Source organism: Artemia franciscana, chromosome 19 (assembly GCF_032884065.1).
Source record: "Artemia franciscana chromosome 19, ASM3288406v1, whole genome shotgun sequence".
Classification (NCBI taxonomy): Eukaryota; Metazoa; Arthropoda; class Branchiopoda; order Anostraca; family Artemiidae; genus Artemia; species Artemia franciscana.
In genome coordinates this window covers 5,602,781-5,629,751 of record NC_088881.1, presented here as the reverse complement: position 1 = coordinate 5,629,751, position 26,971 = coordinate 5,602,781, and the positions used below count along the sequence as shown (strand labels likewise).

Here is a 26,971-nt window from a genome sequence, read left to right as displayed (position 1 = left end):
ACCTCGTAACTCTGATATCTTATTTTAAATCTCAACCGGATCAAACGTAATTGGGGGGGGGCAGTTGGGGGGACCGGAAATCTTAGAAAATACTTAAAGCGGTGAGATCAGGATGAAACTGGATGGGAAGAATAGAAACCTGTCTAAGATACGTGACTGACATAACTGGACCGGATCTGCTCTCTTTGGTGGAATTGGGAGGGGGGAGGTAATTTTGAAAATTGAGGTATTTGTAACTTACGAAAGGGTGACCAGATCTTAATGAAATTTGATATTTAGAAGGATCTTGTGCTATAAAGTTTAACTTTAGGTTCTGACCTTCTCACAAGTGCCAAATGAGCTCTTGGCTCTTCCGACCTCGTACCATATGAGCTCTCGGCTCTTCCGACCTCGTCCAAATGAGCTCTTGGCTCTTCCGACCTCGTACCATATGAGCTCTCGGCTCTTCCGACCTCGTCACAAGTGCCATATGAGCTTTTAGCTCTTGTTTCTTGTTTCTTCTTTCCATTTTCTTTATCTTAGATCGCTTTTATAAGTTTTTATTCCTTTTTTAGCGAAACTGATTTTGTTTCTTGTTTTCTTTTATCCTTTTCTAGATCTTTGATCGTCTTTCAATTTTCATTCTGTTTTCAACGAAATTATTTTCTTTGTAGCAAATGGAGCGGTTTAAGGTCGTTGAACGGGAGACAAAAACGAAAACATTTTCCAAAGAAGGCCTCGGGGCTGCCCAGAAGTTGGACCCTGCTGCCAGGGAAAAGGAGGAGATTTCAAATTGGCTGTGTCAGGTCATCGATAAGCTCGGCCTCCAGGTGACTTTTAGTTCAAAAACTGTACATTTATTGCCAAATTTCATGAAGCCAAGCCATGTAGATTATTTTTTGTGATTGAATGTCAGGAAACAAAGAATAAAGGGGGTCTTAAGAGGACATTGTATTTTGTGACTGTCTTTGATGACCAGGGAAGCAATTTTTTTTAAGAAAAAATTCTTCTTGAGATATACCGTTTAAGGTTCTCAGGGGTTGACAACTACTGCATTGAATCGATGGTGGTGAAACGAAATCAAAGTTTTTTCTCCATGATATTTTCCTCCGTAATGTTTGGTCATTGCTACAACGATTTGTGTCGCTACGTAAATTTAGTTTATCTTCATATCAAGCTTAACTTGTTGTATGACTTTATTTCTTTACATTTTCATTTTTAATATCGCTCTTTACTCTTCTTACGGCTTAATTTTCCTGTGTAATTTTTTGTATACTATTTTACTGCTCCATGATCTTCATATCAATGAAAAAACCTACAATTTTGATGTCGTTTCATACCCAATATTCCACTACATCAATCTACCAAATTACTTTTTCGAAATTTGGTGTATATGTTTTTTAAATTGAAAATACGTTGAAATTTGGTCGAAAATCGTTGAAAAAGGAACAATATCCCTATTTTTTAAGCAAGTTTAGAATCTTCCCCTAGAAAATTCCAAATCATGCCAAAAAGACTTATTTAGAAAATATTTAGAAAAAAAACATACAATTAAACTAGACAAAGTTCCAGTCTGGACAGTAAAACTATTTTAAGCCCGGTTTAGTTATATAAACAACAAACCGTGAAAATCTAAGTAATATTACAATTATGAGTAGATCGCTTATAATGAATTACCGTGCGCCTCTACACCTTTATAGAAAGTATCCCCTTGCTTGTCAAGGCCATTCCCTAAGACACTCGTGAGGATCAATGAACTTTTACGTTTTCTTTACGTTTTTACGAACTTTAACTGATTTCTCTGGCCTTGAGTGTTAGTTGCACAATGATTTAGCACTAGGGAACTCTTGAGGATCCATGAAATTTTATGTAACTGTTATTTTTATGGCCCCGGGATGTTAGCTGCGCAATAGGTACTGAGAGTTTTATGACTCCTCCCCGCAATGAATTCTACTGGTGTGGTGCATCATTGAACAGGAGCCAAAAACTCTCGCACAATCGATTTCTCAGTCCTTGGATGTGGATATAAAAACTTGATCAAGAGTTATTATCACTGTTCCAAATAGACATTTGACTAGCTTCATTATTTAATTGAATAAATGACATTGATTAAAGTTCGAAAAAACATTCTGTTATTAAAAATTAGTGGTTTTACACTATCGCATCTTGAAGGTGTTAACGGTGATGATATGAAGACGAGAGTCCCCAGCGTAACACTGGAAATTGCAAAGGATTGTCGCCTAACATTCGAGTGGGATGAGATGTTTGGTAGATATGTTGTCTCATTGAGTAAATTTAAGTTAGAAGAACAATTATGTTTTGCAGCTAAAGTGAACACTATGTATATATCCAGACTACAACTTGGATTGAATTTGAATACAATCATGAATCACGCTGAGGACAATGGATTGGGGCAACTTTTCAAATAAAGTGAAAATGTATATGCGATTTTATTATTACATTTCTGACAATAAAAATGTCAGAACACTCCTCTCCCTAGGGAACCAATAGCCGATGAGAATCACTAATTTTTTCAAGGAAATGCGAGGCTATACAATAGGATTTGCACTTATACATGAATGAGTCCAAGTTAAATGTATTTATTATTTCATTTGTGTTCATGGTGCCAAGTCTAGTAGAACACTGCCGTCGGAGGTGATCTCCCAATAGGTTTGAAATTGACTCAGTGATATTAAAAGGATGCTTTCAGTTAGCGAATGTCAGCGTCAGCAAATTTGCACTCTAAGTGTACATTCCTGCTTCTAACAGCACTCATATCTTGAGTGCCTGACAAGTCCAAAACAATTACACCGTGTGTTTTTGAAAATATGGGATCGGTTACTCCATTTTGAAATAGTTGTTAATCATCATCCAGTGTTTGCGTAGTCAATTCATACAGAGTCCTGTAAGATTATTTTTTTTATCATATGATAAAGTATACAAGGGAATTCCATGCATCTTGTACACAAGACTGGATAAGCCAAAAAAATCTTGGACGGATGTGGTCCAGGATTTAACGGCACTAGCACTCTTCTCAAAGGCCTAGGTGAGTCTTGAGAAGATTTCTTTATTGATAAATGACGAATCGGTTTAAATACAAGAACCAGTGACAATGTGACGTTGATTGGTGTCTATGGGGAAAAAGAAATTTGATTTTATTACCATTGGCCCTCCAGTTTTTCTATTGTTACCATCGTTACCGATGGCCTTTTGTTACCAGTTTTTCCATTGCCAACGCAACAGGGCTCATAACCTGTTGCTTTCGAACATGAAGTATTGCTGAAGTGAGACATTTGCATCAGGCGCTGCAGCAAGTGTTTTCCTCGAAATGAAACTGCCTGGAGCTAGTTTTAACTTTATGTCAGTCTTAGCGGTGAGAGGCAACCATTGAAATATATATTAAATATTTCATGATTTAGTTTTCCAACTAAATGATGTTCTTTGGTCACTGCAGTAGTTAACTCGCCATCAGTATCTACATTCGATCTATGTTCATAGCCCATTGCCTGTCCTCTGAATTCCTTGTATAAATTTGGAGTTACCAACATAAATTGTATGTAGCTTGTATAGTTTGATAAATTATTGCTATTGCTCACCAATGTTCTACTAATGTATACATAAAGGATGCAGTTTTCATAGGATAGACCGTCAATAGCGTTGTGAGTTTGATTGTCAGACTTTTTCTTCACCACAACATTTAAATCAATAAAAGTGGATGATAAATTGACGAAATAATCTTCATTGGAAAATATTTGAAAGTGCATAGTTTCTGGCAGGGGTGGTTGAGGATGAAATTGTTCATAGCCATAATTGACACTGACATCAACATTTTCAGCATTGGATAGATTCACTGATGAGGTGATTGTTGGATGTGATTCTTTGTAGGAGAAATAGGTCATCTTAAGAGAATAAATCCTTCTTTGATCCAACAATCTTTTTCTTCTTCTTCTTATTGCTCTTCTTTATTTTCTTGATACTTTTCAAAGTTGCTCTTGATGTGTTTTGCTTCCCACCTGGGTAGAGACTGATGAGTGAATGACGACCACGCACCCTTTTTAACCCCTTCCCATTTTGCTGATATTTTAGTTGTTCGCCAACAGCTCTTGCTGAAGATCTAATATTTTCCTTAAGATACTCCTTGAAATTTTTATTCGGGCCCCAGTCCTGTATTTTTTAAGCAGCAAAACTTGTTGCAGCCAGTACAATATATTTTTGGCAAGGGACAGTTCAGAACGAAATAGCCTGGGAAACCAACTACCAAGGTCATAGCCAGACAAAAGACATCAAGCAAAATCATGGGAAGCAAAAGACATCAAGAGCAACTTTGAAAAGTATCAAGAAAATAAAGAAGAGCAATAAGAAGAAGAAGAAAAAGATTGTTAGATCAAAGAAGAATTTATTCTCTTAAGATGACCTATCTCTCCCACAAAGAATCACATCCAACAATCACCTCATCAGTGAATCTATCCAATGCTGAAAATGTTGATGTCAGTGTCAATTATGGCTATGAACAATCATCCTCAACCACCCCTGCCAGAAACTATGCACTTTCAAATATTTTCCAATGAAGATTATTTCGTCGATTTATCATCCACTTTTATTGATTTAAATGTTGTGGTGAAGAAAAAGTCTGACAATCAAACTCACAACGCTATTGACGGTCTATCCTATGAAAACTGCATCCTACACAACTTGTTCAGACAAACTTATGTATACATTAGTAGAACATTGGTGAGCAATAGCAATAATTTATCAAACTATACAAGCTACATACAATTTATGTTGACAACACCAAATTTATACAAGGAATTCAGAGGACAGGCAATGGGCTATGAACATAGATCGAATGTAGATACTGATGGCGAGTTAACTACTGCAGTGACCAAATAACATCATTTAGTTGGAAAACTAAATCATGAAATATTTAATATATATTAATGGTTGCCTCCCAACGCTAAGACTGACATAAAGTTAAAACTAGCTCCAGGCAGTTTCATTTCGAGGAAAACACTTGCTGCAGCGCCTGATGCAAATGTCTCACTTCAGCAATACTTCATGTTCGAAAACAACAGATTATGAGCCCTGTTGCATTGGCAATGGAAAAACTGGTAACAAAAGGCCATCGGTAACGATGGTAACAATAGAAAAACTGGAGGGCCAATGGTAATAAAATCAAATTTCTTGTTCCCCATAAAGACACCAATCAACGTCACATTGTCACTGGTTCTTGTAATTATACCGACTCGTCATTTATCAATAAATAAATCTCCTCAAAACTCGCCTAGGCCTTTGTGAAGAGTGCTAGTGCCGTTAAATCCTGGACCGCATCCGTCCACGATTTTTTTGGCTTATCCAGTCTTGTTTGCAAGATGAATGGAATTCCCTTGTATACTTTATCATATGATAAAAAAAATAATCTTACAGAACACTATATGAATTGACAACGCAAACACTGGATGATGATTAACAACTATTTCAAAATGGAGTAACCGATCCCATATTTTCAAAAACACACGGTGTAATTGTTTTGGACTTGTCAGGCACTCAAGATATGAGTGCTGTTAGAAGCAGGAATGTACACATAGAGTGCACATTCGCTGACGCTGACATTCGCAGACTGAAAGCATCCATACTATAATGTCTGGCTATGACCTTGGTAGTTGGTTTCCCAGGCTATTTCGTTCTGAACTGTCCCTTGCCAAAAATATATTGTACTGGCTGCAACAAGTTTTGCTGCTTAAAAAATACGGGACTGGGGCCCGGGTAAAAATTTCAAGGAGTGTCTTAAGGAAAATATTAGATCTTCAGCAAGAGCTGTTGGCGAACAACTAAAATATCAGCAAAATGGGAAGGGGTTAAAAAGGGTGCGTGGTCGTCATTCAATCATCAGTCTCTACCCAGGTGGGAAGCAAAAGACATCAAGAGCAACTTTGAAAAGTATGAAGAAAATAAAGAAGAGCAATAAGAAGAAGAAGAAAAAGATTGTTAGATCAAAGAAGGATTTATTCTCTTAAGATGACCTATCTCTCCCACAAAGAATCACATCCATCAATCACCTCATCAGTGAATCTATTCAATGCTGAAAATGTTGATGTCAGTGTCAGTTATGGCTATGAACAATTTCATCCTCAACAACCCCTGCCAGAAACTATGCACTTTCAAATATTTTCCAATGAAGATTATTTCGTCGATTTATCATCCACTTTTATTGATTTAAATGTTTTGGTGAAGAAAAAGTCTGACAATAAAACTCACAACGCTATTGACGGTATATCCTATGAAAACTGCATCCTTTATGTATACATTAGTAGAACATTGGTGAGCAATAGCAATAATTTATCAAACTATACAAGCTACATACAATTTATGTTGACAACTCCAAATTTATACAAGGACCTTCTTTTTATGGAGTTAACGGAGAGATATGCAAGAATAACATCCACAGGAAGATCGTTCCGGATAGAAGTGCAGCACCGGATGAAGCTCTTCCTCAAGTTTTGGGTTGTTGGCGTGTCCGCCTTAGCTAATTGGATCGATCTGTATGCCTTCGCGTCTGCCTTGTTGATTGGACAAAAGGGGGACAATGCGAGAGAGCTTGGTTGAGGGAGGCAATTCATGTACTTGTGGAAAACAGTCATCGACGCTACATACAAAACTTTCCTTAAGAGGTTGGAGCGAGTCATATGTAGAAACGCAGACCACCCTGTTTGCTCTATTCTGGATCTTTTGGAGTGGTGCTAAGAGCTATTTTGGGGCACCGGCATATAGCGGGCATCCATATTCAGCTGTGGGTCTAATGGAGGACTTGTAAAGTGGGATAATCGAGCTGGATCAAGATGGTTTTTGCAGCGAAGAGTAATCTACGAGTTTTCTTGTGCAGGAGGTTCTCACCCGATCAAGGTGGTTATTCCAAGAGAGAGCAGTGAAGAAATTGAACCCCAGTATTCAGATTTCAACTCTCCGTGTATCAGACCACATTTCGATTTTAAAAGATCCATCTGTAGGGAAAGAGAGGCTTGTGTTGGGTCTTTGTGTTTTTGGGATGGCTGAGTGTGTCGTAGTATCATTGGCAATGTGATGGCTTGCAAGGTTGTCTCCCATTTCATTTATGTAAATAAGGAAGAGTCTAGGTCCAAAGAAACTGCCCTGGGGAACCCGTGCTTTCATCGAATCTTCGCGGGAAATAAACCCGTCAAGGACAACCCGCAGTGAACGATCTAAAAAAAGCTCTCAGTCACAATTAACGGACATCCACGAACACATTACGCATGTAGTTTCTTTAGCCGGGCATGGTTCCATACTCTGTCGACAATTTTGGCAATATCGAATCACAATAGCCTAATCTCATACCCCCTTGCCAGAAGTTCGATCCTTTCCTGATGCTGGACCGCTAGGCAGTCTAATGTTGAAAGGTTCCTCTGGAATCCATATTGGCAATCTCCTAGAGGGTCATTTGATTCCAGGAACTATTGAAATGTTTTTTTGGAGACGCTCAAATATACAGAAAGTGTAAAATTTGCTGCTCTTCATCAGCATTTTACGTTTTTAAAGAAAAAGTGTTTCATCACGTCTTTAACCCTGATAATTTGTGTTTGCCTTACTTTTTGCAGGTTTTTTTTTATGTTTTCTTCAGATTTTTTATATTTTTTTTTCAGGCGGATGCCTTTGAGAGCGAGATTGAGCAAATACTTGCGAACAAAAAGAAGAAGTTGGATAAAGATAAGCAAGACCGACTCGATTCCCTAAAAGACTTATTAGAAAGGCACCGGTTTCATGTTAGAAAGTTGGAAACGCTGTTAAGGATGCTAGATAACTTAACGATTGACGTTGATCAGGTATCCCTTTATCATGTAATTCCCATTTTAACTTATTGATTACCATTATTTTATGCCACAGACCATTCTAACTGATAAAATTGTCGGCTTGCCAACTTCGTCAGGGAAAGAATGATTTTGTCGTCTAGGGTTGCCACTGACAATTTAACAATGTCCCAAGATTATCTTATGAGAATTACAAGATTAACTTGATGAAATTCCTAGGTTTGAAAAATATTTCATTTATTAAATATTAACGTGTATAATTACAACTTAAAAATGTAATAATGAAGAATCTGTGGAGTGTGTAGGCTTTTGCCCCTCCTCCCAAAGCGACCAGATTTTCACAAATTTACCCATATTTTTGAAAATAATTCATTCATTTTTTGTAGTTTTGGGAAACTCGTCCTAAAATAAACATGTGTTCACGTTGCTGGTAATAATGTAGAATATTTTGAATTTGTTTTAAGAAACGCTGAAATACACTAAAACACTGAAATAAAAATTAACTCCTGGTCAAGGCCGTATCCAGGAGGGATAGGGGGCTTGGACACCCCCCCCGAAATATTTGTCCGAGTCGTAAAAACGTAACAAAAATGAATATAAACTCATTTTTGATGCGTTTTTAAAGTTTCTTTGTACCCCCCCCCCCCCCCAGAAAAAAACCTGGATACGACCTTGAGCTTGGTATTATTATGGAATATTTAAAATGTATGGTAAGAAAGACTAAAATATACCACTTGTAAAAACCTTATAGATCTATTAGGTATTATAATGATGCTGGACCTCTAGATAGTACCAAATGCCCGGGGTTGATGAAAGTCGATGATGTTGTTGGTTTGAATGGACTGGGTTTTACTTACCTTTTTTCGTGTTGTAATTATTTATTTATTGTTGTTATGTTTCATGTCAGATAGATAGTCTTTTAGTACAAAAGAGACACAAAGATGCTCCATAGTGATAGATTAAATTACCCCTACAGCTTTGGAAGTAGTTTACAAAAGAAATAAATAGGATAAAGGAATAATATATAATTACAGGGTGGCGCATAAGTCTCTTTCAAATGAAATTGTTTGTTTTCAGAAAATTCTTGTGATTTTCATTTCAGGAGCATAAAGTTAAATCAATGGTAATTCGAATATAAATTAATTCACAAACAAAGAGAGAGCGAAGATAATTTGATTTTGAAAATGAATGATATATTATTTCAACGTTTAGATGTTATGTGCGCCATCTCAGTGGTAGGCCCCTTCTTATTTAGCCTACATTAACTGACTTCGTGAAGCGTCTTCAAGAACGTGCTTTGGTACGTTTTAACTGGAGGAGTCCACTCAGTGATTGGCCAAAAATACTTTTTAACTAAACGAGTCCGGTCAGTAATTGGCCAAATGAGATGTTTTACTTCGTTGGAATGAGGATACTGGAGCTGTTTTAAAAAATATTTGAGTTTTAAAGGTGTATTTTAATGTAAGATTTTTGTATATTCATTTGTGTTTTGCGTAGGGCGGTCCTTGAATATAGGGTCGAAATATTCGTTAGAGTTCCACTATTTTACAAAAAATCCTTTTTGCTCTACCTGTTGTTTGTGTTTATGATGGAAAGGCAGTGTGGTCTTCGTTGTTATTTATGAGCTAGTGTTTATAGACATAGACAGAAAATATTTATTAGGTATTGCCCTTGTTGGCCAACTGTCTAGGACCAAACAAAAAGTAAGTAACCCCCCAATGGGCAGAATGTCGTAGGAAAAGATTTAAGGGAAATAGGAACTTTGTGGTAGGGTGTAAAGAAGGAGGCTTTGAATAGATTGGGATGGAGAAGGAGCATGTGTAGCTGTGTTGGCATTAGAGGGCTTAGTGTTGCAGTGAGTTGTTAGTAGTAGTAGTATTCAATTGTAGTAATACCTTCATAACTATTAACTATTGTTTTTGTGTAATTTTGAAGGGATGCTACCCCTTTCTCAATTTTTAATTCAAGTCCTTAATTCACAAATCCGCACTGATTAATAAACTTATTTCCATTCAAAAACAAAAAACAAATAAGGATAAAATTTAAAAAGAAAGAAAAAATAAGCATTTATTTAAAGTTTCCCTTTATAAATTAATATTTTATATAATTGTATTATTAAATCGATTTAATTCGATTTTTATTCTAAAATCTAATCTATATATATATAAATAAGTTGTCTGTGTGTGTGTGTGTGTGTGTGTGTGTATGTGTGTGTCGAGTGACGTCATGTTTGTGTGTCGACTGACGTCATGTTTGTCGACTGACGTCATTATAAGGATTGAGCTGTATGCGTCATGAAGTTGTTTGTCGACTGACGTCATGCTTGTCAACTGATGAAATTACATACCGGGACACCGGGACACAAATGACGACCGGGACACAGGGAATATAAATGACGACCGGGAACCTCAAAGAGAAATTACAGACTGGGACACCCGGACACAAATCACGACCGGGACACAGGGAATATAAATGACGACCGGGACATAGGGACACAACTACAACGGGGACGCCGGGGGCACAGGCGGGATATATAAATGACGACCGGGACACAGGGATTGTTCGAATAGAAATTACAGACCGGGACACAAATGACGACCGGGACACCGGGACACAGGGAATATAAATGACGACCGGGACACTCAAAGAGAAATTACAAACTGGGATACCGGGACACAAATGACGACCGGGACACAGGGAATATAAATGACGACCGGGACACAGTGACACATCATTAGAATAATCAGATATAGATCTGAATACGGATTGTTTATCCCATGGACAATTATATGTTGCATGTTCAAGAGTCAGTAAACCTGACAATCTATTTATATGCACAGACAATGGGACAGCGAAGAATGTTGTATATTCGCATGTTTTACGTAGTTAAAAACATATATATATATATATATATATATATATATCTATCTCTATTCACAGGTGGGACACAGGGACACAACTACAATGGCGCGTAACGACTTACGCGCGCGGGGGGGGGGGGGGCTGGGGGGGTGCTTCGCGCCCCACCAACTAGGTGTTGGGGTGGCGCGCAGCGCCACCCCAACAGCTAGTATTATTATAAAAAGACTATTATTAAAAGAAGCTAATCAAATTATTTATTTTAACTAAACTAAGAGTAACATGGAGTGGTTAAATTAATAATAAATTTTATCGCAGTGGACTGCATGCACCTCATACTACGCAGAGATTTTTTATTCTTACATACCTCTACAGAAAACTCTTCTCTTCCTGAATATGCTCCAGAAGGCCCCCCACCCCAAAAAAAAGCGTCGATATAATAAAAAGAATGAAATTTAAAAAATATAATCTAAAGACTACAATTTTATTTTAATTTCTACATGGAAGTTAACGTCTTGTCATGAAACATAATCAAGTATTGCCACGTAATCATAGATATGGTTGTTTCATCTTCAACAATATTCTGCAGTTTTCAGGAGTCTGAATGGTCTCATTCGGCCAATCATTGAACGGAGTCCTTCAGTATAAACGTCTCATTCGGCCAATCACTGAACGGAGTCCTCCAGTTAAACCATCTTAGTTTGGCCAACCATAGAACGAACTACTTCAGTTAAAACGTTTCATTCGGCCAATCACTAAACCTATTCCTTTAGTTAAAACATCCAATTCAGCCAATCACTGACGGGACTCTTCCAGTTAAAGCGTCTCATTCGGCCAATGAATGGACTCCTTCAGTTAAAACATTCCACACCACTTTCTTAAAGACGCTTCACCAAGTCAGTTATTGTAGGCTGAATAAGAGGAGGCCTACCACTGAAATGGCGCATAGTGGCCTAACGTAACTGGAGGAGTTCATTCGGTGATTGGCCGAATGAGACGCTTTAACTAAAGGAGTCCGTTCAGTGATTGTCCAAATGAGACCATTCAGACTCCTGAAAATTACAGAATAGTGTTGAAGATGAAACAACCATAACTATGATTACGTGGCAATACTTGATCATGTTTCATGACCTAACATTAACATCCATATAAAAATTAAGATAAAATTATAATCTTTAAACTATATTTTTTTTAAACATTTTTTAAATTAAACTTACGTTTTTTTTTGGGGGGGGAAAGAAGGTCCTTTGGAGCATATTCAGGAAGAGAAGAGTTTTTTGTAGAGGTATGTAAGAAGAAAAAAAATGTTTGGGTAGTACGACGTGCATACGGTCCACTGCGACAAAATTTATGATTAATTTAAACACTCTATGTTACTCTTAGTTTAGTTAAAATAAATTATTTGATTAGCTTTTTATTATTGTTTTTTTTATATAATAATATTGGATTTTTGAATAACAATCATATTAGATTGATTTAATAATGAAATTATATAAAATAATAATTCATGAAAACTTAAAATAAATGCTTATTTTTTCTTTCTTTTTAAATTTTATCCTTATTTGTTTTTTTTTTTTTTGGAATGTAAATAAGTTTATTATTTTATCTGTGCGGATTTGTGGAGTAAGGCCTTGAAATAAAAATTGAGAAAGGAGTAGCATCCCTTCAAAGTTGCATCAAAACAATAGTTAATAGTTATGAAGGTATTAATACAATTGAATGCTACTACTACTAACATCTCACTGCAGCACTAAGCCCTCTAATGCCAACACATCTATGCACGCTCCTTTTCCATCCAAATTTATTGAAAGCCTCCCTCTTACACCCTGCCAAAAAGTTCTTATTTCCCTTAAATCTTTTCTGACGACATTTTTTCCATTGGGGGGGGCTACCTATTTTTCGTTTAGTCCTAGACGGTTGGCCGACAAGGGCATTACCTAATAAATATTTTCTGTCCATGTCTATAGACTCTGGCTCGTAAATAACAACGAAGACCACACTGCTTTTCCACCATAAATAAAAATAACAGGTAGATTAATAGGGATTTTTTTTTTAAGGAACTCTAACGAACAGTTCGATCCTATATTCGAGGACCGTCCTCAGCAAAACACAAATGAATATATAAGATAATTCATTAAAATACGACCTTTAAAATTCAAAATAATTTTTAAAACAGTCCCAGTTTCCTCACTTCAACATAGTTCAACCTGAACTGATAGACAAAGTGAGGTGAAACGAGAAAGCCCCTTCAAGTAAAATAAAATAATTAAGAACACGCCCTCAATGCTATTCTTGTGCTTTTTTTGCAGGTAACTTAAAAGGTCTTTTTGTAACAACTTCACTGGTATTGACTACTGGTTTCATAATAACTGTATTAATCACTTTCAATCTTAAGGGTAACTCTGACCTGCAACTTGAACTTTCTGAAACATCTATTCCGCTTTCTGATAGCCTTATTTGTCTTGGTATGTACATTGGAAGAAGTATTAAAGAAACCATTAAGCTTGTAATTCAAAACCTTGTAATCCAAAAAAGATTTGAAATTGCACATGCTTCGCTTGCATCTAATATCACAAACCTTAGGCGGTTTCACCTTTCCAAACTTTACAACAGTCTAACTGTGCCCTATCTTCTTGCTATGTCTCCCATTTGGAATTTTTTTTCTGTTTCAAATAAAAAAAATGTTAACCAAATCTATATTAAATTCGCCAAGCATCTACTGCACCTGCCTCCTTGGACCAGTAATTCTTCACTTGTAGAAAAATTTAAATTGATTCTGACTGCAAACATTATTGCTAAAAGAGTGGAAGATTTCAAATCCTCTACTAGAAAACTCAACCACCAGTGGTCATCGCTATTCGCTTAGTATGTAGTTATGTTTGTGTTTGTTGATTCTAATCTCTCTTTTCGTTTACTCTTTATTTTCTCTTTTTATTTTTATTTTTGTCATACTCTGTCACTAGGGCTACAACCCTCTTTTGTTTTGTTGACGAGTCAGAAATAAACTGAGTTGAATTGAAATATGATTTGTCAAATCGGCTTTAATTAAATTGGTGTTTAAAACATTTAGTGAGTACTCCCCCAAATCCCTAGTTAAAAGAAATTTTACTATTTATTTCGAGTTTAATTTCAATTGCTTCATGAACAACCTGTTACATACCTATGTTATTGCTAATGAGGGAGGATTTTTCAAAGAGTATTGACTGGCTGGGGCTATCAAAAACATAGCTGCTTAAAGCAGAAACAAAAGAATTGTTAGCACCATTTAAATTTTAAGCTTTGGTTATGTCATCTTTATGTTGTTGTAGGCGTATATCTAAGTTCTGGTGAGTTCTACCAACATAGTAATTGCCGCAGTCACATGGTGTTTGACAAACCCATCTTTGGCGAGTACCTGGAGTTTGATCTTCACCAATGTTTAGTAAATTCCTGATTTTAAAATTATTAGTAAATACTATATAGAAATTATTTTGTGTGCAATTTTTTTTTATTCGTAGTGATTTTTGGGATATATGAAAGATAAATTATATTTGAGGGACTATCAGAAGCCTTACATGGTAAAAGATCTTTGATTTTAAGTGAGTTTCTTTTTTGTTTATGTCTAATTGATACATGCTGGAATAAGCGGAATTGTAAATTCCGGTTGTTTGAAATGATCTTTTAATCAGTGAATAGGTAAGGTAAGCCTCCCAGGTCTGACGTCAAATTTTCACGTAGTCTTTTTGTGGTAAGACGTCAACTGGGTAGGCTATCAGGAACCTGACAAAATGAAGTTTCGTTTAAGCTGAGGCAACATTCTGGTTTGTCTGAGATGTCAAGCTCTTCTGCTGTTTTTTTTGTAGCAGATCATAAAATCCTAGGATGATGAAAGGGTCTGCTTGTTGTACAGCCCTCAGGTTTTCAAGTCGCCAAGGTTTCTTAAGCGAGAAGTTAAATCCTTTTCTTAAACTCAAGCCAATAGTGTTCACCTGACCGTTTGTTTGTGAAAAGAGTACTAATTTTTTTTCAAACTGATAAATTTTTGCACTTCGTCAAGGAACTGATGTTTGGTAAGCCCCATGCCCCACTTTTCCATGACCTTTAGCGAATTTGCCATACTCTGTTCAACGCAAGGTGGCAATTCCGGAGCTCTTCTGCAAGTACCAGTGGGCGAGTAGGGAAAAGGTTCTTTGCTTCACATATTTGAAAAATGCTTGAAATACTGGTGAGTTATGGTTAAATGACAGGGAAATCGTGGTGAGTTTTAGATACCAGGAAGGGGCTGGGACTAAAGGCCCCTGGAACCAAACTCCCCATCTTGTTCATATTCCTGACACGTCTTATTTGATTATAGAACTGTTATATTTGTCGTAATGTATGCCAGTCCTTTACTTTTGAATTTTTGATATGGTAAGAATTTGATATGCTAACAACAGTAAAGCTTAAAGGTTACAGCAGACCCATCATTGGGATTGAGAACTGTTAACGTTATGAATAGTTGACAAATGTACTGACATCTAGGCTAGAATTGCAAGACTAGCCACTTGCATACACGGGGTAAATCCTCACCTTCTCCCTTCTCGAGTTTACCCCAAATTTTGACTTTTCTGGGGTATGTCCGACACCCCTTGTATCTCCTGACTGGTTTGAGAACAAAGTTTTAATAGATAACCATAGATACTTAAACTATCCTTTCAATTCAACAGGTGCTTAAAATCATTCTATTGTTTCTCTATTTTTCTGCATTATCACTTATTAATTGCTACCTACCTCTTGGTTAACAATCGTGTCCTCCTCGAGATTTCAGAATTCCTTCACTACAAAAGGAATTGAAAATGATGGAAACACTGAACACTGTTGTCAAGTATAAAACCAAAGGAAGAAGATGGAGTATGCAACCACCGTTATTGTCATCAATGGATTTGACGCAAAGGATTTGCGTCCTTTGCATTACCACATCAGATCTGAAAACCTGGTTTCAATACTCATTGAACAAAAAGTCGTCAAATGGGGAAGAGATTTAGAAAAAGAACGGGAAAGGTGACATTTTTTTTTCAACACTACACAAATTTGGCTCTTTTTTGGCCAGTCTCCAGAGGGGAAAACACCTGGTCTGCTCCTCTCTCTCTTGGTGGATGCCTACTGAATATAAAATTAGAAGACATAATTGGCAATTACTAATCTTTCAATTTTGAATAAGTCGTTTCAGAGATTTATTTGTTTCTTTTGTTTTAACTTTTGTTTTTAAAGTATCTTTAGTGTTTACTATGTTTTGTGTTTAATACTGCTGTAAAAGGTAATGCAAATTAGTTGTGTTGTTAGCCGTAACCACAACAGCTATTTTTATTAAATGAATCTCTTTCAGATCAAAAATGTCCGAGAGGATGTCAATTACTACTTGGAGGAGTGCCAGAATCCTGGTTTTGAAGAGAATCAATTCCTTTATGATGACATTGACATGTCAGATGACTTAGTGCCGAGTGAAGTAAGCGGGATCGGTGATGGTGATTTAGGTGAAACACCGATCTCAACACCATCTGGTAGCTCCCCAGCGCCGTCACCCGCCATCAACAATAATCATTCCAGTGATAGTTCCACGACGGATGAGAAAAGGAAAGCCAAGCCTGGAGATGAGTCTCATAAGGTTTGTTTTACACCTTATATAAAGACGCGAAAGAGAGTGAAGTGAGGTGCGTTTAAAAATGTTTGGTTTTCAAAAAGGCCTCCAAAGATCTTCCAACCCAGACTGGGTTTCCAGTAGGATCAAAGGTTCTAGGGATAGTCCCGTCAACCGGCACAATCCACATCTATCAAGTCAAGTTACCGACTGCGTTCTCCCAAACTCTACAAAACAGGTTCGACCCGGGGTCCGGGATCTCATATGGTATGTTTTATAGCGTATATCAGGACACAAAAAGAAAACGAAGTGAGGTGCGCTTATAAATCTTTAGTTTTCAAAAAGGCCTCCAAAGATCTTCTAACCCAGACTGGGTTTCCAGTATGATCGAAGGTTCTAGGGATAGTCCCGTCAACCGGCCCAATCCACATCTATCAAGTCAAGGCTAAGCAGGAAGTAGGGACGAAGGTTATAGGGATAGTCACCCGTTCTACCCCATAGCTAGCAACAAGTCAAAATTACTGCCTGCTTTTTATAATTTCAAGCATGGGTTTAACCCTTGGGAAACCTAGTAGAGTCTATTAAGGGGAAGGGGATATTATTTTTTAAAATCAAAGTTCAAATCTGTAATTATCTTATTTTATTTCTTTCAAATTAAAATAACAAACAAGACATTTTAGATGAAAATACCCAATAAAGTTATTTTTTAAAATCTAAGGGGGAATGACCAACTCCACCCCAACCCCACCACTTGTATCCGTGATTGACGCTTGTGGAAAAACGAAATCGATAAGTCTCGCTAGATTTACCATATAGAAGCCTAAAGACCAATAGATCCGCTTATCAAGTAAAAACTAGACCTACGCTGCCCGGGCAACGTGAAGTGTTGCGGCAACCTTTGTCCGGCTTCACCGACTAAAGTGTTGCGAGAGCAACACTTTGGTTTTGTTTCTTCGCTATCGATCATTAATCACATGATCAAAGGCTATTCCTCAGCTTTGAAAAAATAACAACAAAATAGTATCGAAAGGAGGGACTAAATTGACTTTGCAGCCAGTTGAACTTTATAATTTTCAATCGTAGACATCATGATGGATGAAAACTCGGAACAATATCTTATATAATCTAGTTGGTAATAGAAAGCTATCTCTAACTTTTCAGGATCAAAATACCATAGATGACATTCTATTAATTATTACGAAACTATATCATTGTTTTACATTCTCGTTTGTGCTTGTTTCTTCACTATCGGTTAAATAATGAAGTTGTCAACCTATCGAAGTTTTTAAAACGGTATGTTCAAACAAGAACGCAATCAGTTATCACATGACCAAAGGCTATTCCTCAGCGTTGAAAAAACAACAACTACAAAATAATATTGAAAGAAGGGACTAAATTGACTTTGCAGCCAGTTGAACTTAATCCTTTTCAATCGTAGACATCGTGACAAATGAAAGCTTGGAACAATATCTTATATAATCTAGTTGGTATTATAAAGCTATCCATAATTTTTCAGGATTAAAATACCATAGGTGACACTAATTATTGCGAAACTACCTTATTGTCTTACGTTATCGTTTGTACCCGCTGTGTAAACACTTAATTCTGTCAGATTTAAAGAGATCGAATACAATGTGCACCAATTTGCACAAATTTCTAGCCCAAAGTGAACAGATTCTTACTTACAAGTCCCTTTCCCGTGATAGACATCAAGTTCACTGGAAACAAATAAATGGGTACACCAACTAGCATAGTTGCAAACCCCTCATCGCTGAAGTTGACTGTAGCCTAACAGCAGATTATTACTGACAAGTCTCCTACATGCCTTACCACTGGAACCACGTTGGTTTTGCCATCAAATACACTGAAAACAAATAATAGATACACCAACTAGCAAAAGTTGCTAACCCCTCATTGCCGAAGGTTATTCTTCCCTAACAGCCGACTGTTCCTTACAAGTCCTGATTTCGTTTCAGTGTGTACCTTACTACGGAAGTTGTCAACCCCTTGAAACTTTCAATTTGGTATACCTCATGAAGGATTTTTTGTATAAAAAAATGGATGTCATACACTTTGATCAGCTCATCAAGAGCTATCGATTACCGTCGAAAAAAAAATCTATCTTAGTTCAAAAGTTGATCTTTTTGCCGTAGGCCAACTTTCTAATGTCACCACTTAAAAAGGAGCAAAGGATAAGCTCCAATTTCTTTAGCAATGAGAGATTTTTTTAAAGTTTATTAGGCACATCTGAAACCATTTCTCTACTGCAATCCCAAGTCCGAAAAACCGAATGATAAACTCAGCTGAAATCACGTACAGAAATGGGTAGAAACAATAGATGGCAGCACTTTCGGACCCATGGGAAAATGCCACATTTTTGCTTCTGTAAATTTTTCTATTTATAACTCAAAGAAGATATATTGGCTGTGGGGCCGGGTTACTGCCGCATATATTTATCGCTTATAGATTTTGGTCCATCTTCAATTTGAAAGTGTTGCCTTCCTGCTTGCCTGCTAGAACGGAGCTTTCCACTCGAAAGCAGAAACATGGTTTGATGAAACGAAAGCTTGGCTGCACAACTTCAGATACTCCTCTCTGACATAGGCTGTATAACTCCACTTCACTTCGCACACCATAGGCTCTGGCTCGTGGACAAGCAAAAACCATCCTTTTTGACCCCAGGCAAGAGTTCTGCGGAGCTTTCCAAAATGTAATGTCATATTAATCAATCCGGCCTGAGGTCCACACTTTCCGTAAAAACCGCACAGGTTAGACTCTTACCAGTTTCCAGGAATAAGCTGAGATTGGCGAAAAAAAAAAAAAAAAAAAAAACGGGACAAAACCAACACAATTTGCTAATGGTTGGGCTTCCTTAAATTTTAAAATGGATTTAATCCATGAGCAAGGGAAACCCAAGCCCAGGACTATTTTTTTCCTTGAGGTTTACGCTCTAGGAGTCCCTTTAGGGATCTTAATCTATTATTTTACCGAGTGAAAAGTTGATGATGGACAAAACGAAATGAAGAGATTTGCAAGAAAATTAGATTAAAAAAAATAGAAATTCACGAAATTAAATTAAACGAAAAATAAAGAAAATAACAGAAATAAAAAAAGAAAAGAAAATTCTTTTTAATTAAAGAAGAGAAGAATTAATATGCTTCTATAACTTTGAAAATAATGACTAATTACCCCATTGACAAAATGCCAAAAAATAAAGTCTTAGAAATGGTTAAGGCCGTGATTAAGTGAACTTGAAAGCATTGAGGTTTAAAATTGAAGTTAGGGTAGCCTTCTGTCTCTCAATTCTCTAGAGACCGTCAATTGTCAAAAACCCTTCAAATGGCACTTGTGTATTGGCAGAAATAGCAGGTTAAATATACCAGCTTGTAAATTCGGTCACCAGTGCGATCTGAAACGATTCTTTCTGGCAAAAAACTTGTAATAATTTCAGGTAGCTGAAAATATTCTATGGGACTGTTCGAAAACAGGAAAATACATCGAAAAATGGTTGCAATCATCTTACAGGTTATTGTCTTTTGCTCGTGATAGTACCGATTTTGTTCTAAAAGCAATATCCTTCCTAGAGTACACTTGTGAAAAAGATCAAGACATTTTCTAAGATTTATAAGCAATTAGAGGAAATAGAGCAAAATCCTATCAAACATTTTGTAGCATCTTCAAGAAGCTACGGCCTGATATTAAAAGAAGTATCTTCCGCCAATGAATACTTGAGTATTTTTTGAATATAAATTTTCAATTTTAACATGGGATTTTCGAGTTCCATCAGTTCACTCAATCACGACCTTAAAATCTAGAAGGTTTAAGAAGGATTAAAAGCATAAGGGTTAAAATCTGTTATGTGAAAGTAACATGGAATGTTTATTTGGTTTGGCCACTAGCATAATTATCGGTATTGAAGAATATTTGAACTTCGATAGAATTAAATTATTTTAACGTTATTTTAATTTCATTATTTTTTAGTTAAAAATCTATTAATTTCGTTAGTCAATAATATTTTAGAATATTGCAGTATATCTGGGTGGAGGGGACACTTTTCTTTTTTGATGCATTTAGCAATCCTTGGAGTTGGTGAACCTATCCATGATATTTCTTGATTACAAAAGTCAGTTTGTATTTTTAATTGACCTTTAATATTGTTCTATGGTTATTTGTATTGCCAAGAGAAGAGGCCAAACGTATTTAGATAAACAATACTCTGATTCTATTAAATACATGATTACAGTAATTTAAATAATATCAAGTGTCTTTTATTTGTTTTTTTTCTTTTGCATATTATATTTCTTTTTTTCTTATCCTCTTATTCTTTTTTAAATTTTTGTTCTTGGCCATATTCACATATCTGACTTATCCTTTGTCAGTAAATTTAGTTTCAGCTTTGTCAACATAGTCGGAATTCTTAAATATTCTGTTTTTTACCTTTTTTCTTTTTATAGGTTTTTCTTTCTTTTTATAGATTAGTTTATGTACTTTTATTTCTTATTCTGCTACTCTTTTTATTTGTTCCTTTGTATATTATATTTCTTTTTTTCTTATTATCCTCTTATTCTTTGTTACATTTTTATTTCATTTTTTAATATTATAACCAAAATGTCATCTCATTTCAAAAATAGAATAAAAAAATTTACAGTAATGTACTGAAATTTCTTAAATTAGGAAATATTTTGAGCAATTTCAGAATGAATATATCTTTCCATGCTTGAACACTTTTTCTCTACTTATATCAAAACTATAATGAAGAAAAAATCTAGTAGTTGTAACAGCGATTTCCAGCCAAATCAAAAATGAAAAAAAAAAACTGTTCACTTTAATATTGTACTGTATCTGGCTGGAGGGGAGTTATCTTTGTGCTTTCATTTACTCGGCGATTATTGGTTTGTGAGTTCTTCATCCACTAAAATTTCTGCTACAATACCCAGTGTGAATTGTTAATTACTTACTTATTAACTTGATTAATCCTCATGCCGGGATGGCGTTGAGAGCGTCGTCAGCCTTCTCCATGTGGGGCGGTCTGCAGCAAGGGCCTCTATATCAGACAGCAAAATTCCGGTTTGTTCCAGGAAATTCCCAAGACTATCAGTCTTGTTTGAGAGTTCATACTGCAAACACCTTTTTTGGATATAAACATCAATACAGTAAGACAATTGTTATTCTCTGACTGGTCATTCAAGGTGTTAGCATCTCGCTAAAGTCAACCGTGCAAAACCTGTTTTTTGCATAAGATTATTGTTGATAGCAAGCAATGATCTAAGGTGATTTTAACTAGATCGTAATTATTGATTTATTTAATGATGGCGAGCGTCAGCAAAAAGGATTTTGAGGACTTTAAAGTTAGCATTAATGCCAAGCTGATGAAACTTGATATAATTTTGGCAAACCAAAACGAATTGTCACTAAAGTTTGTGAGTTTGAAAGCTGATATTGAAGTCATAAAATCGGATGGAATAGAAAGTGGCAATAGGATTCGTGAACTCGAAAGTCAACTGAATGCTCATAAAGCTTCCTGCGAATTACTGTCGAAAGAACTATTGCTAATTGACTTAAAAAGCAGAAAAAAAACCTCATCATTCATGGTCTACGAAACGAAAAGGGTAACCAAACCCTGGAATCTAACGTGAAATCATGGATCAGTGATACTTTGGGAATTTTTAGCCCTATTACAATTGACAATTTGTATAGACTGGGGTCTAAAACAAGCAATGACATTACCACTAGGCGAGGCTCATCGAAAACTGAAACGTTAAAACCAGTTTTTCTTTCCCTTAGCAAAGACAAAGATGTGCAATTAATTATGCGTAATGTGGGGAAGCTTAAAGGGTTTTGAGCTCGTGTTGTGTCTGATCTTCCTCCCAAACTTAACGATATCAGGAACAGCCTCCTTGCTAAGGCTAAAGGTCTGCGCGAAGCTGGAAAATGTGAGTCCTCCAGGATCAAACAAAAGGGAGCAGATCTATGATTAGAAGTATGTCACCTGAACTCTGATAAGTGGATAAAATACGATGACCATCATGAAGCTTAATAGTTATTATTGAACTCCAGTGAAGATTATAATGATTATTTAAAATGTCTATTATTCATTTTAAGTGACAACAGTTGAAAGTTCTTCTTTTTTCTTTTCTTTTTTTTGATGGGGTTTTGTCGAGATTAGCGATAATTTTTGCTGTTAGTATGGGTTATATTTTAATTTGTAGGGAAATATGTATGTGTATATATAGGTATATATATATGTGTATGTATATATATATATATATATATATATATATATATTTGTTTCTTTTTTTTCTGGTCGTCATCATAGTTTGTTTAAAATTTAAATACGATCTAGCCGTAATAATCATGGTCCCTTTTTTTGTCTTTTGTTGTCTTCTCTTTCTTTGTCTAGTGTTAGTAGGTCTAGTGAAAAAAAAAAATCAGGTTTCGAGGTCTTGTTTGTTCTCTGCCACTTTTTTACCCGATTTGCCTGATTAGTGGTGCGATGCCATTTCCATTTTTCCGTCGTCCCTGCCTGGGACATAAGGTAAAGATGAAATTTATATATAACACGTGAGTAGTGGGGAGTCTGGGGGAAGATTGGGGAGCCGCCTCGGTGATCAGCTTGATCTAAAAAATATTTATTATGATTTTTCCGCTTTTGCTAAAGGTGTTTATGATGATCATTTAGCTAGCCTTCCTGCTACTGATTTTTTATTTGAAGGGGATTTAGGAACACCTGTAATTGATGGGAATATAAGATCAGCACTTTTTAACTGCAGAGGTTTGGCTAGTAGCCACGAGTTTATTTCGCAGTTACTTTGTAACCACAGGGTAAGTATCTTAGGCCTATGTGAAGCGTTCTTAAGTAATGAAAATGCAGAATTCAGAATTGTGATGGATTTAAATTTATATCTAATAATAGCGAAAATAGACAGGGTGGCGGGGTTGGACTTTTTCTTCGGGATGATATTCCATTTGTTGTGAAGAAGCAACTATCTAAGCATGACCAAGAGATGACTTTTGAGAGCCTTTGCATTGGGTGTGTGATTGATAATAGAAAAGTTCTTGTCTGTGTTGTTTATCGATCACCATCGGCTTCGTTACAAGATTTTTTGCGAATTTATGAATGCTTCATTGAAGATGTGACTAATTTGAATTCTGAGCAAGTTCTGGTAATGGGTGATTTTAATATTAATTTATTGTTAGCTCAGACAAATAGACCGGGAATTTATAATCATTTGCATGAAAAATCGCTTGAGTTTCTATGCATGAACCTATCAAAATCACTTTTACCATTATGCAGGTCTGCGACCCGGGTTACGGAAGATACGGCTACTCTCATTGATAATATTTTTTCTACTATCCCCGCTACTCTTTCGCATATTATATTTACAGATGTTTCTGACCATTGTGTTGTAGTTGCCGATGTTGGAATTAATCACAGACCAAAATTTTCGGAATTTAAACCAACTCGAAAAATTGATAAAGAAGGAATGGATAAGTTGAGGAACCTTTTGTATTTAAATGAATGGACTGCAATTCTAGAATGTGAATGCCCTGAGATTTCTACGGCTCTGTTTTTAAAATATTTCCGTGAGTGCTTGGATAAAGCATGTCCATTGAGGCGCATTAAAATAAAAAAATACACACTCCCTAAAAAATCATGGATCTCACGCGGGCTTCTACACTCTATTTCAATAAAAAATAAGCTATTTAAAATATCTATGTCATTCCCATCTACTAAAAATAAAGAAGAGTTTAAAAAGTATAAAAATGTCCTGACACAGTTAATTCGAAAAGCAAAAGCTAGATATTTTGAAAAATCTTTTGTAGAAGCTCGTGGGGATCAAAAACACACTTGGAGACTTATTAACTCTCTGTTGGGAAGGTCTCAGAAATCTTCATTTCCGAATGAACTGTTACGTGGTGATGGTACTTTTTCTTCCGATGAGCAGGAAATAGTGAACTTGCTCAATGTTCATTTTGTAAGCATCGGTGAAAAAACAGCTAATGCATCTCATGTTTCTCCAAATAATAATAATAATGATTTATTTAAAGATCACATGCCCCCTCCCTCTGAAAAAAGCATGTTCCTTTCCCTGGTCACTGAAATTGAACTAAAACAAATCATATCTAAAATGAAGAACGGTTCATCTGAACCCCTTGATGGATCTTCAACTAATTTGGTCAAAGAAATATTCCCAGTTATATCACCGGTGTTATGCCACATTATTAATCTTATATTTGTAACTGGTGTCTATCCTTCAACATTTAAATCAGCAAGAATTGTGGCCCTACATAAGGTGATGACCCGAGGCTTCCTGCTAATTATCGTCCTATATCGATACTCTCTGCTTTTTCGAAGGTTGTAGAGCGAGCACTATATAACAGAATTTTTTTTTTTTTGAGGAATTTGATTACATTTCAAAACTTCAGTTTGGATTTAGAAAAGAGCACTGCACTGATCATCATATGGCTATTATTGTCCAAGATAATAGTGATTGTCTTGACCGTGACGAAACGCCTGCAACTATATTTTTAGACATACAGAAAGCTATTGATTCCATTTCTCATCAAAAAATTTTGTATAAGCTTTCGAATGCTGGTATTCGTGGTAATTGCCTTAGGTTACTTGAATCGTATCTTCATGGGAGGCAGCAGATACTTATATATGATGATATTACATCTGATTCTTTACAGCAGTCAGATAAGGTTGGTGTTCCCCAGGGATCCGTATTAGGACCTCTGCTTTTCCTAGTTTACATTAATGATTTGTGCTCAGCTACTGGAGTTTCTTCTATAGACACTCAGTTTGCTGACGACACTGCAGCAACCGTTTTTGTTAAATCTCGTGAAGAGCTAGTGGTCAATTTAACATCCACATATAATAGATTGTCTACTTGGCTCTCTGATAATAGACTACTTCTGAACAGAAAGAAGACGAAGTTTATTATTTACAGCAGAACGGGTCACAAGTTTCCAGATATAGAATCAGTTTCCCTTTCTGCGAATGAACCTGAATCTGTTATTGAAAGGGTTGTATCAATAAGATATTTGGGAGTTGTGTTTGATGAGAATTTGTCATGGAAAGAGCAAATTAATCAGGTTAGAGCAAAGTCTGCCCGTGGAGTTGGTATAATGTGCAGACTGAAAAACCTTCTTCCATATTGCGCTCTTAAATCCCTTTACTTTTCCCTTGTGCAATCCCATTTTGATTATGCATCTATTATTTTTTTGAATACTTTTAAAAGTAATGTTACCCCTTTACAGATTATCCAAAATAAAGCAGTTCGTATCCTTAAACCTTTTCTGCCATCGCCATCAAATTTCCACTTAAAATCCACAACAGAGACCCTTTTTTCACTTCATAATATTCTTCCTGTTCGGCAAAGTATCCAATTTTTAAGTGTTATGTTTAAGATTAAGCTTGAACGAGAAAAGCTCCCCAGATATTTTGCATCGATGGGTCTTATTTCTTCTCCTTCATCTTCACAAGTTGAAACCCGTGGTAAATATAATCTGCGGACTCCTAAGGTAGTTACAGAGAGGTCGCGTTTTTGCCTGAGGTATTTGATTCCTCTACATTGGGAAAGATTGAAAAATGAGATTGATTTTAATGTAAGCATAGATGCTATAAGACGGAAGCTGAAAAGAGTGCTGATTGAAATTTATAAATCTAAATAATATGAATTTTTTTTTTTTGAAGTTATGTTTATTATTTTTTTAAGTTAATGGGTTGGTCTCTGGAGTTCGCCCATGAGGCCTCCAGATGTCTTATGACTCACTTGGTTTTAAGTTGTAAATTTAATTGTGTCTCAAAATGGTGTGTGGAGGATGGAAATGGTATCGTACGGCACGGGATTTGTTTTTTGTTGTTTGTTTTTTTGTTTTTTATTTATTTCTGCCAAGATTGGTTAGAGAACTATTTATTTTTAATTTTTGTGCAGATTTAGTGTTGCTTAAAGGTAGCTCAATTGCATTCGAGTTATACTCTGCCTTGAGTTACCTAATATTTTGTATATATTGGTTATATTAAAAGAACCTTGAACCTTGATCACTCCATGGGAACTGGAGTCTTCCTCTTGGACGCCTCCAGCCACTACTGGTTGGTTCAGAGTCGTAAAGAATCCGAGCCGGGGTGTCGGCAGGCACTCGGAAAAGATTTCCAAACCAATGAAGTGGCCACTCGACAACCAGGTGTGACAAAGGTGTCTGGGAAGTCATACTTCGTAGGCGGTCGTTGCTGATAGTCTTTCCATTAGATTCCCTCGATTGTCTGAAACCACTTAGATTGAAAAGTGTTGAGACGGTGCTGGACAGCTGCAGTTGCAGGCCATGTTTCAGCTCCGTATAGCAGAATTGAATAGACGGACCTTCTAACGATCTTCTTTTTGGTGGCTCGTCAATTTTTAACTGACCTTTAGTTTTTCCTTTTGTGGCCAACTGTATTTAGATAAACAATACTACATTCTCTTTAAATATGTGATAACAGAATTTAAAAGACGTCAAGTATAATTCACGTGTCTGGTTTGCGTATCACGTAGTGACAAATTTGATGGATTATGCTGTTTCCTTTATTAAAAGTTGAGTTTTGCCTTTGTTAGCACTACTGAAATTCTGAAACATTCGCTTTTTTCTCTCAATATTATCATTAAAATTTCATTACTTTTCGAAAATGGAAAAATGAATTCTCCAGCAATTTCTGGAAATTTTGAAAATTAGAAAA

The 26,971-nt window shown here is 36.1% G+C and overlaps 1 protein-coding gene across 3 annotated transcripts in view; it reads left to right on the top strand.

Moving 5' to 3' along the window:
- LOC136039214 (CCR4-NOT transcription complex subunit 3-like) overlaps window positions 1-26,971 on the top strand; it is an 89,071-nt gene that overhangs the window by 35,068 nt on the left and 27,032 nt on the right. For 2 of the 3 annotated variants that reach the window (XM_065722743.1, XM_065722745.1), the window contains exons 3-5: window positions 654-809; window positions 7,635-7,829; window positions 16,003-16,281. In XM_065722743.1, coding sequence (XP_065578815.1) covers window positions 654-809; window positions 7,635-7,829; window positions 16,003-16,281 — 630 coding nt within the window. The remainder of the gene's footprint in view (window positions 1-653; window positions 810-7,634; window positions 7,830-16,002; window positions 16,282-26,971) is intronic. The other variant, XM_065722744.1, reaches the window with a different exon arrangement.